Raw genomic sequence first — 18102 nt, forward strand, 5'->3', positions numbered from 1 at the left:
AAAGTGTGTTTTCATTGATTGTCTTTGGACATTTAAACACCTTGGACTCTAAGATATTGGGATCCTAATTTGTGTAATATACCAAACCCTGAATGTACAGAATGATCTTTAGTTTTATCTCTAAAGTGAAGTTCTGTTGAGAGTTGAATGATCTTTAGTCTCTGTCTGCAGTAAAGATTCAGTAACGTGGCTGTAAACTGTGAACGCAGTGCAGAGTTCAACGCAGATAAAACTCATACATATCTATTGGTGGAAAAATAACACAAAGTACTACGAAGAAATACAGGAATAGAGGATTCAACGTTCAGAAGAACGTTAGGGCCACATGTGACCTTTTTTAGATGTGTCCAAGTGCATTTTCTATTTTAGTTTTGATATAAAAGTTCAAATAAATCTGAATTATGTCCAAAAGAGTCAGAATGTTGAACAAACAGCGTAGAGACGAATGTCTCTTCCTGATCCATCGATGAGCTGCTGTAAGTAGACGGAGACAAGAACTAAACTTTTAACCAGAACTGATTTAATGAACGTCCTTTGCGTCCGTGGTGTTGAGCTTGACTCTCTGATGAATAAAACACAAGGTCTCCGGTTTCTCATGGAGCCGTGGACCAGTAAGAAACCAGCACTAGTTGACCTACATAGATTCACAAACTTCAATACCATATCCCAAGTTTGAGTATAGTTGTGTTTTAAAATGTTGTATTTAAAACAAGCCTCAAGATGCACGCGTTGTGTTACTCAACTATAGTTTGTATATTATTCTTTCTTATGGACTGGCAAGCATGTGTGTGAGGGAAAGGGTGGTGGGATGGTTTGAAGAAAGTCACATTTAGAGATTCTCTGCTTTCTTTTTTCTAAAGAATGTCATGTTAACATTGCCTCTCTTTCTGTCTCCTGTTGCAGGTTGAAGACACAATAAGGACAGACCTGGTATTTCTGATCCACTTCTCATCCTCATCAAACAGCTTGGTACTTTACCAGGTACCAAAGGGAGCCATTGCACAAACAGTGAAGTCCAAAGGCAGCTCTAGGTGTCTAAGGTACCAACATGTCTCAGGCAGGTAAAGTCCTTCACCTGTATGTTGAGGTGAGGTCTGTTTCTGAGGAGGAAGAAAGAGGAGATGGGACTCCTCACTCGATGCTTCAGTGCCCGGACGTCCTGCCTCACTGCCAGAGAAGCTCCAGCCCAAACCACAAAGAAGCTCTTCCCCCAGTCTCCCAGCACCAAACTGGGTTCAGGAGTCACAGCTTACCCACCTCAAGGTCTCCCCCGAGGCATTCAGTCAGCTTCCAACTCCAAAACCCAGACGCTACAGGGTCTCCTACCCGCTTCCACCGTCAGGACTTGTTGCATGACAGTGTTAGTCAGTTACTCCAGGTCCTTGCACCGGGGACACCCAGTCCATGCCATCACAGTTCATCAGGACACACTCAATCCCCTCACATGGATGCCTATCGACCGGGAAGGATGCTAATCTCTCCGTCTTCTACTTCTTCTGGGACCATCACAGCACCAAACACCCCAACCATCACCCGGAGGTCCTACGAGGACCCAGGAATGAGGGTTGAAGAGGGCAAGACTTCTGTGGTGACCTTTGGCTACGTAGAGAAAGCTAACGTTCGCGGACACCAAAAAACATGCCAAAGTGAGTTGGGAAATCCTCCAAACAGAATGGAAGGGCCGCTCAGGAACCGGTTGAGTGATCCGCTTTGTTACAACGGGAGACCAGATCAAGGTAACCCTTACCCGAGTCATCCTCACCCGTTTCGGAGTGATCCACTCGGGTACAATGGGCAGCCCGATGAAGGTGACCCTTACCCGAGTCACCCTCACCCATTTCGGACTCCACAGGGATCGCCTTACCTGCAGAGGGCCAGCCAAGACCCATTCACCAGAGACGCCACCTTCAGGGCCTTGGAGGAGTTTGGATCCCCAGAACTCGGGCGCAGATTTGCCGGTCCTGTCCCCGATCATTGCAGCCCGACGCTGCCTCGGCACTTCCAGTCATCTCGCTGCCGGTCCTTGGGGGGATCACCTGTCTTGCCCCGCAGTGCCCACTCCCTGCCATCGAAAAACCAGTTCTTGGACAGGGGAGTGAGCCAGAGTTTGGTGAACGGACTACCCAGAACCCCTGCTCACGAACAACTGTACGCCCAATCGGGATACCATTCAATGGGTTCAACCTCGACTCTTTGCTCGCGGGGGGACGAAAGCCCCAGGTTGTCCAACAAATTTCACCCACCGTTACCTGCAGGGAGACCCACGGACATCCAGCATGAGATCCCAACGAGCATGTTCCCCCCCAGGACTGGCTATCAAGCTGGTGTGTACCCCAAAAACAGTTTTAGAAGTAGCTATAGTAACCTTACAGACTCCAGTCATAGCGCCACAGACGGTTTACTCTACAATTACAACGATAACTTATCTCACGGCAGATCGTCACGCTGCTGCAGCCCGACTTATGGCAGGAGGAACCTCTCCAAATGCTTGAATGCTAATGTGGCTTCTAAGTTAGCTGTAGAGGCGACCAAACGATCCACCCTTTTAGCTGAAAGGCGGCTTCCCTCTCCAGCATCTTCTCAAGCTGAGTCCCGAACATTTGAAAGTCCCAAGATGGGAGGGTCTTTCCTGAGGGAATCCCAACCTTTTATCGCTCGCCACCGGCAAGGCTCCCTGGAGTCTCTACAGTCTGAGAACCAGAACCAAAGATGGAAAACAGACAAAGCCACACCTCGCACACAACCAGGACGCGTCTCACCTCTCTTATCCCAGAAAAGCTCGTCTTCACCATCATCAGCCTCGTTGGACAAATTGAACCATGCTGCCGCCTCACAATCACCAGTTCTGGACCCCCGGCATTATCGTGGTTCCTCTCCCACTAAAAACAGCCCAGTACTGCACCACTACCAGCCACCACTGTACACTGGAGACCACAAATCAATCCCCGCTTTGTACGAGGACCTCTTTGCTGGATCACTTATGGACAGCCCTGAACTCTCCAGGAGATTTCCCTGCAGTCCAAACCCTGAAACAGTTAGCTGGTCCCCCCGTGGGAACTCTTCTGAACTCTGTGACTTCAGAACAACAACCGCTCCAGTTTATTCTCCAAGCAACAAAGAGATGTACCGTAGAAAGGCGGAAGGGATAAATACCTCATTGGACTACCAGACGCAAGTTAGAAGTTTGTCCAAGAGTGAAAGGGAGGAGGGTCTGGATCACAGCGGGGGTGCTGGGACGTCCTCTCAAAGCTCCAGTGGGGTAACGGGCAGTATGGGAGACTCCCAGTTGGACCGAAACGAAAGTCCTTCCCCCGAAACCTCCAGCCAGTGCAGCCATGACACGGCCGACACCGGCTCAGGGATTCAGGTCGGCTGGGTCAGAATCAGAACCTTTATTATTCCCACAGAGGGGACATTTACATTGTTACAGCAGAGAAGAGCCAAAGACAGCTTAATGTTACCTTGAAGCATGCATAAAAAAGATTAAACAAATTACACGTTTACAAAATACACATCTTATAACAGTTCTGAAGATTTAGTAGCCAGGTATATATTGCACAGTTATTAACACATACATACATATTGCACATATTGCACATCGTTGGTATTCAACAACAAGGGGTGTTGTGGTGTGTGTGGGGGTCTACCAGGGGCCGTGGTTATATAGTCATATTATACATGGGGGAGGGTTTACGATACGATAATACATGTTTCTTGCATCGCAGCAGCTCCATTTAAAACATCAAAAAAGGACAAATATTAAGACACGATACAAGAAAACATACATTTGTCATAACATCACAAACACTGAAGAGAAAACATGCTCGAGACCCTTTAACGTTTGACCCGGGATTTAACTCTAAGGAGGGCTTCGGTCTAACTTGAGTCTTGGTTGTATCTTGTGGACATTTGCCTTTATAACAATACATAGGAAACGGAAATCAGAAGTTCTTCCACACCAGTGATTTAGTTTGGTTTCCTTATTGAGGAACCATCACATGTTTCAAGCTGCTGGCTCCATCGGGCATCGCTTGTTGTTGCTATCCACCAAATGAGATATTGTTTTAGTGACAGCTGAGTGCATTTTTCTGCCTTTTTCTGCCTTTGATTGCAATTATCTCATTTAAATATCTTCAAATCTCACAGGAGCGGATTTTTTTTTTTTTGGAATTGAATCCCTGAGTTAGCAGTTAACAACTACATCTCCCATGAGGCTTTGCAGGCCCTTCTGAGTCTGAGACAAACAGGATTTATTGTTAGATAAAGTTTATCTGTGTTTTTTGTAAAATAAGTCATTACAAGTATGAATGATTCTCTGATTGTTTCTAAACTGATTTGACACAACAATATGATTTAAAGTGACTTAACGTCGTTTTTGATGCTGCTTTGAAGTCTTCTTGAACGTCACCTTGCATTTCCTCTGTCCCGTAGATCGGGGAGACTTTAAAGCTAAAGTTGCATGACATTTTAATTCTACTTTAAAGAGGAGGGGATTGTGCATCCAACTACTTCTACTCAAATCTCCGGGGCTAGACAACTCAGAGGTCAAACACTAGAACAAATGTGCCCTCATTGCTCTGTGTCCAGTAATAGATCATTTCAGTAACAGATGCATTATTTAATATTACTGTCCTCTCTCCTCCGGCAGTCTGACGGCAGCTCGACGACAACTCCATCTTCACGGTCGCAGAGGATCGCCCAAGCAAAGTGGGACTTCCTGTTTGGAGGACCGCCGGAGGAGAGTCGCTGCAGACAAGGTGCCGCTTTAATCTCTATTCACTTATATCGTTGTCAGAGTTTACATTTGGTAGCAAAGTGAGAGAAACCCCTTCTGAACGGATCACAGGGATTTTAGCCTCTGCAGACCATTTACATGCACTTTGAGCGTCTTTGAGCATGAGGAAAAGCACTATAAAGCTCCTATGTACTAATACCTATAGAAGACGCTACAGGAGAGGGGACACCGCAGATAAAAGAATAGAGCCGTTTTTAAAATAGGAGACGGTGCAATAATAACCAAATGTAATATCTTTTTAGTGAAAACTGTACGGACATTTTTATTTATTTTCCCTCAGATTGAAGTTACAAAGATAGGTGAAACAAAAAATGTATTTTAAAAACTAGATTATTTTTCTGAGATTTACGTTAAAAGAAATTGTGAAAAGAAAATCATGAATATTTTTTTCACAATATTCTCAGAGTTTTAAGGAACACAGGGATTTTAGCCTCTGCAATAGTGAACACATTTATAGTCACATTTTATTATAAAACCAAAGATAACCCTTTCCTATTACGGCCCGTCCACACAGCGGCTTTGGGAAAATCTTGAAAATCTTGCAGCTGGGCGGGTCTGAAAGCTTGGGGATTTTTTGCGACCAACAACCAATCAAATGAATCTCCCGCCCCCGGCATTCAAAGCAAAAACCCCCGGGGATTTTATGCGAGCAATATACCGTAATCTTCGGACTATAAGCCGCGCCTTTTTCCCCATTTTTCGACGCTGCGGCTTATATAACGGTGCGGCTAATCTATGGATTTTTACAGCTAACGGCCACCACCTTTAACTCTATGGGCTCTATGGCCGATCCGCGGACCCCCACCTTTAAGTGGCGGGTTCCAGCAGGAAAAGCTGGAGGCCGGAAAAGAGTGAGACAGGTAGCGCGCAAAAGTAAAAGTGGAACCGAGAGTGGTATGCCGTGGTATTATATTCAGGTGCGCCTTATAGTCCGAAAATGACGGTGTATATTGTATTTAAACGAAGTAAACTGGATATAAACTCCCCAAACAGGCGAAAACCTATCAGTTTCACCCACTGTCTCTGCCACCTCCCTCCATGCCTGGTTCCTCCGGTTTGTATCCCGGTAAATAGTTCTGGTCGTAAAGAACTGGGTGATTTGCTACCGTAATTTCTCGTTTGGAATATGAGGAAATGAACTGCGGTCTGGCTCTCCCAGCTTGCACGCGGTTTGATTGGCTAGCGCTTGCACTGTCAGATTTGCATAAACGGGATTTGATTGGCTGACGCTTCCAGCTCAGCTTCAAAAGTTGAACATTGCTCAACTTGTGAATCCTGAAAATCCTGAAAATCCTGGAAATCTTCGCTTCGCTTCCCCACAATGCAGTTCAGCGAAAAGCAAGGCAACGTGACGTCACCCCCATTCAAAGTCAATGGGCAGAAAAGCGTTGGAAGCGTTGGAAGGTTTTTTTAACGCTGCTGTGTGGACGGGCCTCTAGTGTGTATATATCTTTAAGATTCCATTAATGCTTAAGTGATTCACGTATGTTATAGATATCAGTTACAAGTAATAATAAGGAACATGTTCTGGGTTGCCAGGTTGTAGAATGTGATTAGACCAATCCACCCCCGATCAGATAGCGGTGTCTTTGTTACTATGATCAATATTATAAAGTCTTATATACATGCATTGTGTTTTTGCACCTGCTTCTATTTGAACACACATAGGCTTTTCTATGTGTGTTTTATTATTTGCATATTCTTCTGTTATCATTAGAAATATTGTTTGTTCTTTTTACGTATAATAAAGCTTTTCGATCAGTTTTCAAGAATTTAATACAAAGGGTGTTTTTGTAGTAAAATGTTTTAACCCTTCGATGCCCGAGTGATGGACCCTACTCTCTTCCATAAGTGGGTCAAAAAGGACCCGAATTAGAATAATATGTGTTTTTATGCCATTGTTGACATTTTGGTTAAGAAAAATCACTTGTATAATATTTAGTATTATATTTTGGTTCACACTGGAAATATTTTACATTGAATTTTTCACTATTTATAATTTTAGACTTTTTTTTTACATTTAGAAAAAAAAAACGAAATTGCATAGAAATTGCATGCGGGTCATTTTGACCCACTTATGGAAGCTCGGGGTAGAAATACAAAAACTACAATTTCTTAAAATGTATCAAATTTGAATGGCATCATTTCCAAAACATGTTTTTTGAGGAATAGCTGGAATATGAAATGATAAAATATCATTTCAGGGTTGAAGCCACATTTTTTCCTTTTGTTTTGTTTCTCAAACTGAGTGAAGTAAACGAGCAGCTTCCAGTCTGTTCTGATCCAATTAGCTGGGGCTTAGCATCAGGTAGCTTTACAGTAATTATCTGCACTCCGAGTGTTAATACTAACACTACTCACTTCCTGTTGTTGTTCAGCATCTTATTCAGGGTTTGACTCCACAATAGTTTTTGCATTGAATGAAATCTGTTGTCTTCCCTCTTATTGTTTTACAGATAACCATAATGTGCAAAACAACTAATATAACTGCATCATCATGCATAAGAGCTCACTTTTTCAAAGAATACAAAATGGAAATCAACAAGAAAATACTCAAGAATTCACCAGAAAAAAAGTTTAATATTTCTGAAATTCGCAAATTTAATCGAACATTTTTTTATATTTCCTGAGATTTTATTTCCAAATGTATTAGAAAAAACTGAATTGAGAATATCTTGAAGATGTTCTGATATTCAAGTAATAAAATATAGAAGGAAATTGAGCTCACACATTTTTTTGAAAACATTTACAAATTTACAAACCATCAGCGATTACATTTACGAGAATAAAATGTACAAAATAAAGTAAAAAACACTTGAATATCTTCTGAGATTTCCGTAAAAAATGTGTAAAAATATTTTTCAGGGTTTTAAGTTATAAATTAATTTCTGAGAAAAAACTCAAAATATTCTCTGATATTTAACCCGTTTTTTTCTCCGACAGAAGCTCCGCCCTCGACCCCCCCGCCCCTCGCTCCAAGCCCCGCCCCTCGCTCCTCCCTCCGCCATAAAACAACCAATCAGAGGAGAGGGCGGGACATCGAGGCCCCGAAGGTGACGCATCACAAGGTTTGTCAGATCGAGGTGGAGCTGGTGACCTCTGACCTCAGAGGCTCCGCCCCCAAAACCGGCATCATCCGGCAGACCATCAAATACTCTGAGACGGATCTGGACGACGTGCCGCTGCGTTGCTACAGAGAAACGGACCTGGACGAGGTGCGTCGGCCAATCAGATTCAACTTCACCTGGTTCATTCTGCTGATAGAACTGATTATCAGCTCATCAGTAGTTCATTCTATGAAAGGAGGCCGTGTCTGGAGAATAAAGGAAACCCAATCTGACCATAGCTCAGTAAATCTATTCATCTGTAGGCGAAGAGAAAAAGTAATATAGTTATTAACTATATCTCTCCATTCTTCCATTGTGTGGGAATCAGGAAGCAGCCAGGTTCTGGTGATGCTTTTCTTACAAGCAGTTATCAGAACTCCGAATACATATTTATTAAAGCGCCCGAAATGAAAGGGTGTCTTCCCGTTTCGCCCCTTTTTAAAATCAGGCCACATAAGAAATGATACTTGTTTTGGTTGGTCGTGGGTTAGGGTTAGAGTTAGGGTTTATAGGTCTAATGATGCATCCCATGAAGCATTGCATGAAGTCTGTTGACGAATCAGAGGCTGCTGTTGGGGCGAAATGGGAATAAACCAAAGTCTGCAGCTCTTTGACTCTTCTCCTGTGAAGTGAGCTTTCTGCTTTGGGGCAACAAAGAATTAAATTAAACACTTCCAGAGAAATTCTGTCCATGTATGAGAGTTAGTGCATTTCCATTGGAAGTCACATGTCCTCTTCTGAGATCTCAAGGTTAACTTCTCCTTCCCTTTTCATCTGAGCGTACTCAGCATGTCCGCCGGCTGTGTTTGTGATTGCAGGTGATGCGGGCAGAGGCCGAGGCGGAGGCAGCAGAGGAGGCGGACTCAGACTTTGGGAGTAATTTGGGGAACTCCTTCAGCCCCCCCAACGTTTCCCCTAAACCCCGGAGAGACGTTGGGAGGAAGGTGGAGGAAGAGGAGGAGGAGGAGGAGGAGGAAGATGGACAGGACGAGGAAGGAGTGGTGAGCTGGGCCAGTGTTCGGATGCTGGGAGACCGACAGAAACAAAAAGTAACCAGAGACGAGGACGAGGTCTTCAGTCTGCTGCTGAAGGGGTGAGCCAGAAAACTACACTTCCCATGATGCTCTGGGGCAGGGCGGCCCAAACGGACAGGGTTGGATTTGGCGAATATTTTCTGAATTTCTGTTTGTAAAGTTTATATTGTGAGGTTTTAGGGACTGTGAATTATAGATCCATGAATGAGCCGGGAACACCTTAGACAGGACATCAGTACTTTCTCTGATTAAAGTTACACATGTACGAGAAAAAACTAACAAGTAATTGAATTTTTTTTAATATTCTTTGACATTTAAATACACACATTTACAAGAGAAAATATTGAGTATTTGAGATTAAATAAAAAAATGTACAGTTTGGGGAGATCGCTTGGAAACTCACTTGTAAAAAAACAAGATTTTTATAATGTGTATATATCATATTGTATTCTCTAAGATGACATTTATATCTTAACACCAATACATTAAAGAACTGGAACTGGTTTAAAATATTTTAAAAGCTTGGATATTTTCTGAGTTACAACACAGACATCTAGGAGAGAAAAAAAAAATCACACATTTAAAAAAAAAAAATTCTCCGATTAAAGTCACAAATATATGCTCGACTAAAATAAAAGTGTAAAGAGAACACAAAAAATGTAAACAAAACAAAAAAAGATTCTGGTAAAGATTCAAGAGAGAAAAATCACAATTTACAAACATTACAACTTTGAATATTCCCTGAGATTAAAGTAATAAATTCCCAATGAAGCCACGCCGGGTCGAAGCGTCTTCCCGGCGTCTGGAGCACCTGTTGGAGTTCTTGTTGTTGTGTTTCTGATCCTCTAAGGTTGAAATGTTTTAACCCTCAGAGCGTTGCCGGAGTCTCACGGCGGCCTGAAGTCTCCGATCTCTTTAGGAAGTCCTCGCCGGCCGTCAGAAAGCAACCTGGACTCGTTCAGCCGTCACTTTGAAACCATCATGGAGTCGCACCGAGCGAAAGGCACGTCGTACAGCAGCCTCGACAGCGTTGACCTCCTGACCTCCGGGTCCACATCCGTGTTCACCTTCGACCTGCCCACGCTCACACCTGAGATCCAGGTGAGAGGCTCCTCTGGTTACATAAACACCTGCTGTAGAGTGTTGGAGTTAATCAAATATGCAATACAGAGCCGAGGGAGGGGGTAACATCCTGAGGAATAACTCCGGTGTCTGGTTAACGGTCTCCAGGACTTTACAAACTTTAACCTGCACTCACATCTGAACACTTACTAATATATTTATCATGTTCATTCAAACGCTTAACGTTTTACTGCAATATCTTGGAGACACCTCTGGTTACATAGTCACACCTGCTGTAGGATGTTAGAGTCGGGGGGGGGGGGTCAAGATACTGAGAAATAACTTGAGTCTTTAAAAAAAAATCAATTTACGAGATATAACTCACAGGTTACACAAAACATACCTAACTACTTTCTGCGTTTATAGACTTACAAAGGAAACGAACAAATTGACAAGAAATATGAATTGTGTTCATTTTATTTCTTTACAAAAAAACATAATAATGACAATTAAAAAATATATATATATTGTAATAATAATACATGTTATTTAAAATGTAATATTATGTCTCCGTGTGTGTTCAGAGTCAGATCTGCGACAGTGCTAAGCAGATTCTGGAGCTCAGCTTCGCCCCATTGGCTCACCCCGACCCCCCCTCCTCCCGCTCTGACTCCGCCCTCAGCGGGGGGGCGGGGCCATTTACCAGAAGTCCCGCCGCCCCGCTGAGGGCGGAGTCACAGCGGGAGGCGGGGCGTCGCTCCGGACAAAAGGAAGGTTTCCGGAAGACGAACTCGGCGCCGTCACTTCACGGGAGCCCGAAGTGAGTCCGATACTTCCTATTTACTGTCAACACACTGGTATCAAACATAGAGAGACACACTGACATCTAGAGAACACACTGAGATACACTAACATCTAGAGAACACACTGAGATACACTAACATCTAGAGAACACACTGAGATACACTAACATCTAGAGAACACACTGAGAGATACTAACATCTAGAGAACACACTGAGATACACTAACATCTAGAGAACACACTGAGATACACTAACATCTAGAGAACACACTGAGATACACTAACATCTAGAGAACACACTGAGATACACTAACATCTAGAGAACACACTGAGATACACTAACATCTAGAGAACACACTGAGAGATACACTAACATCTAGAGAATCAAATGAGAGATACTCTAACATCTAGAGAACACACTGAGATACACTAACATCTAGAGAACACACTGAGAGACACACTAACATCTAGAGAACACACTGAGAGATACTCTAACATCTAGAGAACACACTGAGATACACTAACATCTAGAGAACACACTGAGAGATACACTAACATCTAGAGAACACACTGAGAGATACTCTAACATCTAGAGAACACACTGAGAGATACACTAACATCTAGAGAACACACTGAGAGATACACTAACATCTAGAGAACACACTGAGAGATACTCTAACATCTAGAGAACACACTGAGAGATACACTAACATCTAGAGAACACACTGAGAGATACTCTAACATCTAGAGAACACACTGAGAGATACACTAACATCTAGAGAACACACTGAGAGATACACTAACATCTAGAGAACACACTGAGAGACACTAACATCTAGAGAACACACTGAGATACACTAACATCTAGAGAACACACTGAGAGATACTAACATCTAGAGAACACACTGAGATACACTAACATCTAGAGAACACACTGAGATACACTAACATCTAGAGAACACACTGAGAGATACACTAACATCTAGAGAACACACTGAGAGATACTCTAACATCTAGAGAACACACTGAGAGATACACTAACATCTAGAGAACACACTGAGATACACTAACATCTAGAGAACACACTGAGAGATACACTAACATCTAGAGAACACACTGAGAGATACACTAACATCTAGAGAACACACTGAGAGATACACTAACATCTAGAGAACACACTGAGAGACACTAACATCTAGAGAACACACTGAGAGATACACTAACATCTAGAGAACACACTGAGATACACTAACATCTAGAGAACACACTGAGAGACACTAACATCTAGAGAACACACTGAGAGATACACTAACATCTAGAGAACACACTGAGATACACTAACATCTAGAGAACACACTGAGAGATACACTAACATCTAGAGAACACACTGAGATACACTAACATCTAGAGAACACACTGAGATACACTAACATCTAGAGAACACACTGAGAGATACACTAACATCTAGAGAACACACTGAGATACACTAACATCTAGAGAACACACTGAGATACACTAACATCTAGAGAACACACTGAGATACTCTAACATCTAGAGAACACACTGAGAGATACACTAACATCTAGAGAACACACTGAGAGATACACTAACATCTAGAGAACACACTGAGAGACACTAACATCTAGAGAACACACTGAGAGACACTAACATCTAGAGAACACACTGAGAGACACTAACATCTAGAGAACACACTGAGAGATACACTAACATCTAGAGAACACACTGAGAGATACACTAACATCTAGAGAACACACTGAGAGATACTAACATCTAGAGAACACACTGAGAGATACTAACATCTAGAGAACACACTGAGATACACTAACATCTAGAGAACACACTGAGAGATACTAACATCTAGAGAACACACTGAGATACACTAACATCTAGAGAACACACTGAGAGACACACTAACATCTAGAGAACACACTGAGAGACACTAACATCTAGAGAACACACTGAGAGAGACACTAACATCTAGAGAACACACTGAGATACACTAACATCTAGAGAACACACTGAGAGATACTAACATCTAGAGAACACACTGAGATACACTAACATCTAGAGAACACACTGAGAGAGACACTAACATCTAGAGAACACACTGAGATACACTAACATCTAGAGAACACACTGAGAGATACTAACATCTAGAGAACACACTGAGATACACTAACATCTAGAGAACACACTGAGAGACACACTAACATCTAGAGAACACACTGAGAGACACTAACATCTAGAGAACACACTGAGAGACACTAACATCTAGAGAACACACTGAGAGAGACACTAACATCTAGAGAACACACTGAGAGATACACTAACATCTAGAGAACACACTGAGAGACACTAACATCTAGAGAACACACTGAGAGACACTAACATCTAGAGAACACACTGAGAGAGACACTAACATCTAGAGAACACACTGAGATACACTAACATCTAGAGAACACACTGAGAGATACACTAACATCTAGAGAACACACTGAGATACACTAACATCTAGAGAACACACTGAGAGATACACTAACATCTAGAGAACACACTGAGAGATACACTAACATCTAGAGAACACACTGAGAGATACACTAACATCTAGAGAACACACTGAGAGATACACTAACATCTAGAGAACACACTGAGATACACTAACATCTAGAGAACACACTGAGATACACTAACATCTAGAGAACACACTGAGATACACTAACATCTAGAGAACACACTGAGATACACTAACATCTAGAGAACACACTGAGAGATACACTAACATCTAGAGAACACACTGAGAGATACACTAACATCTAGAGAACACACTGAGATACACTAACATCTAGAGAACACACTGAGATACACTAACATCTAGAGAACACACTGAGAGATACACTAACATCTAGAGAACACACTGAGAGATACACTAACATCTAGAGAACACACTGAGAGATACTAACATCTAGAGAACACACTGAGAGATACTAACATCTAGAGAACACACTGAGAGATACTAACATCTAGAGAACACACTGAGAGATACTAACAGCTAGAGAACACACTGAGAGATACTAACATCTAGAGAACACACTGAGAGATACACTAACATCTAGAGAACACACTGAGATACACTAACATCTAGAGAACACACTGAGAGATACACTAACATCTAGAGAACACACTGAGACACACTAACATCTAGAGAACACACTGAGAGATACACTAACATCTAGAGAACACACTGAGAGACACACTAACATCTAGAGAACACACTGAGAGATACACTAACATCTAGAGAACACACTGAGAGATACTAACATCTAGAGAACACACTGAGAGACACTAACATCTAGAGAACACACTGAGAGATACACTAACATCTAGAGAACACACTGAGATACACTAACATCTAGAGAACACACTGAGATACACTAACATCTAGAGAACACACTGAGAGATACACTAACATCTAGAGAACACACTGAGACACACTAACATCTAGAGAACACACTGAGAGATACACTAACATCTAGAGAACACACTGAGAGACACACTAACATCTAGAGAACACACTGAGAGATACACTAACATCTAGAGAACACACTGAGAGATACTAACATCTAGAGAACACACTGAGATACACTAACATCTAGAGAACACACTGAGATACACTAACATCTAGAGAACACACTGAGAGACACTAACATCTAGAGAACACACTGAGAGATACACTAACATCTAGAGAACACACTGAGAGACACTAACATCTAGAGAACACACTGAGAGATACACTAACATCTAGAGAACACACTGAGATACACTAACATCTAGAGAACACACTGAGATACACTAACATCTAGAGAACACACTGAGATACACTAACATCTAGAGAACACACTGAGATACACTAACATCTAGAGAACACACTGAGATACACTAACATCTAGAGAACACACTGAGAGATACACTAACATCTAGAGAACACACTGAGAGATACTAACATCTAGAGAACACACTGAGACACACTAACATCTAGAGAACACACTGAGATACACTAACATCTAGAGAACACACTGAGATACACTAACATCTAGAGAACACACTGAGAGATACTAACATCTAGAGAACACACTGAGAGACACACTAACATCTAGAGAACACACTGAGAGATACACTAACATCTAGAGAACACACTGAGATACACTAACATCTAGAGAACACACTGAGATACACTAACATCTAGAGAACACACTGAGAGATACACTAACATCTAGAGAACACACTGAGATATACTAACATCTAGAGAACACACTGAGAGATACTAACATCTAGAGAACACACTGAGAGATACTAACATCTAGAGAACACACTGAGAGATACTAACATCTAGAGAACACACTGAGACACACTAACATCTAGAGAACACACTGAGAGACACACTAACATCTAGAGAACACACTGAGAGACACTAACATCTAGAGAACACACTGAGAGATACTAACATCTAGAGAACACACTGAGAGACACTAACATCTAGAGAACACACTGAGAGACACACTAACATCTAGAGAACACACTGAGATACACTAACATCTAGAGAACACACTGAGAGACACTAACATCTAGAGAACACACTGAGAGACACTAACATCTAGAGAACACACTGAGAGATACTAACATCTAGAGAACACACTGAGAGATACTAACATCTAGAGAACACACTGAGATACACTAACATCTAGAGAACACACTGAGACACACTAACATCTAGAGAACACACTGAGATACACTAACATCTAGAGAACACACTGAGAGATACTAACATCTAGAGAACACACTGAGAGACACTAACATCTAGAGAACACACTGAGAGATACTAACATCTAGAGAACACACTGAGAGACACACTAACATCTAGAGAACACACTGAGAGATACACTAACATCTAGAGAACACACTGAGAGACACTAACATCTAGAGAACACACTGAGAGATACTAACATCTAGAGAACACACTGAGAGATACTAACATCTAGAGAACACACTGAGAGATACTAACATCTAGAGAACACACTGAGAGATACACTAACATCTAGAGAACACACTGAGAGATACACTAACATCTAGAGAACACACTGAGAGATACTAACATCTAGAGAACACACTGAGAGATACACTAACATCTAGAGAACACACTGAGAGATACTAACATCTAGAGAACACACTGAGAGATACACTAACATCTAGAGAACACACTGAGAGATACACTAACATCTAGAGAACACACTGAGATACACTAACATCTAGAGAACACACTGAGAGATACTAACATCTAGAGAACACACTGAGAGATACACTAACATCTAGAGAACACACTGAGAGACACTAACATCTAGAGAACACACTGAGACACACTAACATCTAGAGAACACACTGAGAGATACACTAACATCTAGAGAACACACTGAGAGATACTAACATCTAGAGAACACACTGAGAGATACACTAACATCTAGAGAACACACTGAGAGATACACTAACATCTAGAGAACACACTGAGAGATACTAACATCTAGAGAACACACTGAGAGATACACTAACATCTAGAGAACACACTGAGAGATACACTAACATCTAGAGAACACACTGAGAGATACTAACATCTAGAGAACACACTGAGAGACACTAACATCTAGAGAACACACTGAGAGATACTAACATCTAGAGAACACACTGAGAGATACACTAACATCTAGAGAACACACTGAGAGATACTAACATCTAGAGAACACACTGAGAGATACTAACATCTAGAGAACACACTGAGAGACACTAACATCTAGAGAACACACTGAGAGATACTAACATCTAGAGAACACACTGAGAGACACTAACATCTAGAGAACACACTGAGAGATACACTAACATCTAGAGAACACACTGAGAGATACACTAACATCTAGAGAACACACTGAGAGATACTAACATCTAGAGAACACACTGAGAGATACTAACATCTAGAGAACACACTGAGAGACACTAACATCTAGAGAACACACTGAGAGATACTAACATCTAGAGAACACACTGAGATACACTAACATCTAGAGAACACACTGAGAGATACTAACATCTAGAGAACACACTGAGAGATACACTAACATCTAGAGAACACACTGAGAGATACACTAACATCTAGAGAACACACTGAGAGACACTAACATCTAGAGAACACACTGAGAGATACTAACATCTAGAGAACACACTGAGAGACACTAACATCTAGAGAACACACTGAGAGATACTAACATCTAGAGAACACACTGAGAGATACACTAACATCTAGAGAACACACTGAGAGATACTAACATCTAGAGAACACACTGAGAGATACACTAACATCTAGAGAACACACTGAGAGATACACTAACATCTAGAGAACACACTGAGATACACTAACATCTAGAGAACACACTGAGATACACTAACATCTAGAGAACACACTGAGAGATACTAACATCTAGAGAACACACTGAGATACACTAACATCTAGAGAACACACTGAGATACACTAACATCTAGAGAACACACTGAGAGACACTAACATCTAGAGAACACACTGAGAGATACACTAACATCTAGAGAACACACTGAGATACACTAACATCTAGAGAACACACTGAGATACACTAACATCTAGAGAACACACTGAGAGATACACTAACATCTAGAGAACACACTGAGAGATATACTAACATCTAGAGAACACACTGAGATACACTAACATCTAGAGAACACACTGAGAGATACTAACATCTAGAGAACACACTGAGAGATACACTAACATCTAGAGAACACACTGAGATACACTAACATCTAGAGAACACACTGAGATACACTAACATCTAGAGAACACACTGAGATACACTAACATCTAGAGAACACACTGAGAGATACTAACATCTAGAGAACACACTGAGAGATACACTAACATCTAGAGAACACACTGAGACACACTAACATCTAGAGAACACACTGAGATACACTAACATCTAGAGAACACACTGAGATACACTAACATCTAGAGAACACACTGAGAGATACTAACATCTAGAGAACACACTGAGAGATACACTAACATCTAGAGAACACACTGAGACACACTAACATCTAGAGAACACACTGAGATACACTAACATCTAGAGAACACACTGAGAGATACTAACATCTAGAGAACACACTGAGAGATACTAACATCTAGAGAACACACTGAGAGACACT

The 18102-nt window shown here is 41.6% G+C and overlaps 2 protein-coding genes across 2 annotated transcripts in view; both read left to right on the forward strand.

Moving 5' to 3' along the window:
- LOC307026780 (uncharacterized protein) overlaps positions 1 to 10822 on the forward strand; it is a gene marked incomplete at its 3' end in the record, with an annotated part of 10999 nt that extends 177 nt beyond the window's left edge. Inside the window, exons 2-7 of the mRNA XM_079694911.1 lie at positions 904 to 3376; positions 4649 to 4757; positions 7739 to 8010; positions 8721 to 8995; positions 9809 to 10037; positions 10583 to 10822. Coding sequence (XP_079551037.1) covers positions 1049 to 3376; positions 4649 to 4757; positions 7739 to 8010; positions 8721 to 8995; positions 9809 to 10037; positions 10583 to 10822 — 3453 coding nt within the window. The 5' untranslated portion in view covers positions 904 to 1048. The remainder of the gene's footprint in view (positions 1 to 903; positions 3377 to 4648; positions 4758 to 7738; positions 8011 to 8720; positions 8996 to 9808; positions 10038 to 10582) is intronic.
- Positions 10713 to 18102, forward strand: part of LOC307026778 (PH and SEC7 domain-containing protein 1-like) — a 38213-nt gene continuing 30823 nt past the window's right edge. The window contains exon 1 of the mRNA XM_079694907.1: positions 10713 to 10818. The gene's annotated coding sequence lies outside the window, so the exon portion shown is untranslated. The remainder of the gene's footprint in view (positions 10819 to 18102) is intronic.

This window comes from Notothenia rossii, assembly GCF_949606895.1.
Source record: "Notothenia rossii genome assembly, contig: scaffold_82, whole genome shotgun sequence".
Classification (NCBI taxonomy): domain Eukaryota; kingdom Metazoa; phylum Chordata; class Actinopteri; order Perciformes; family Nototheniidae; genus Notothenia; species Notothenia rossii.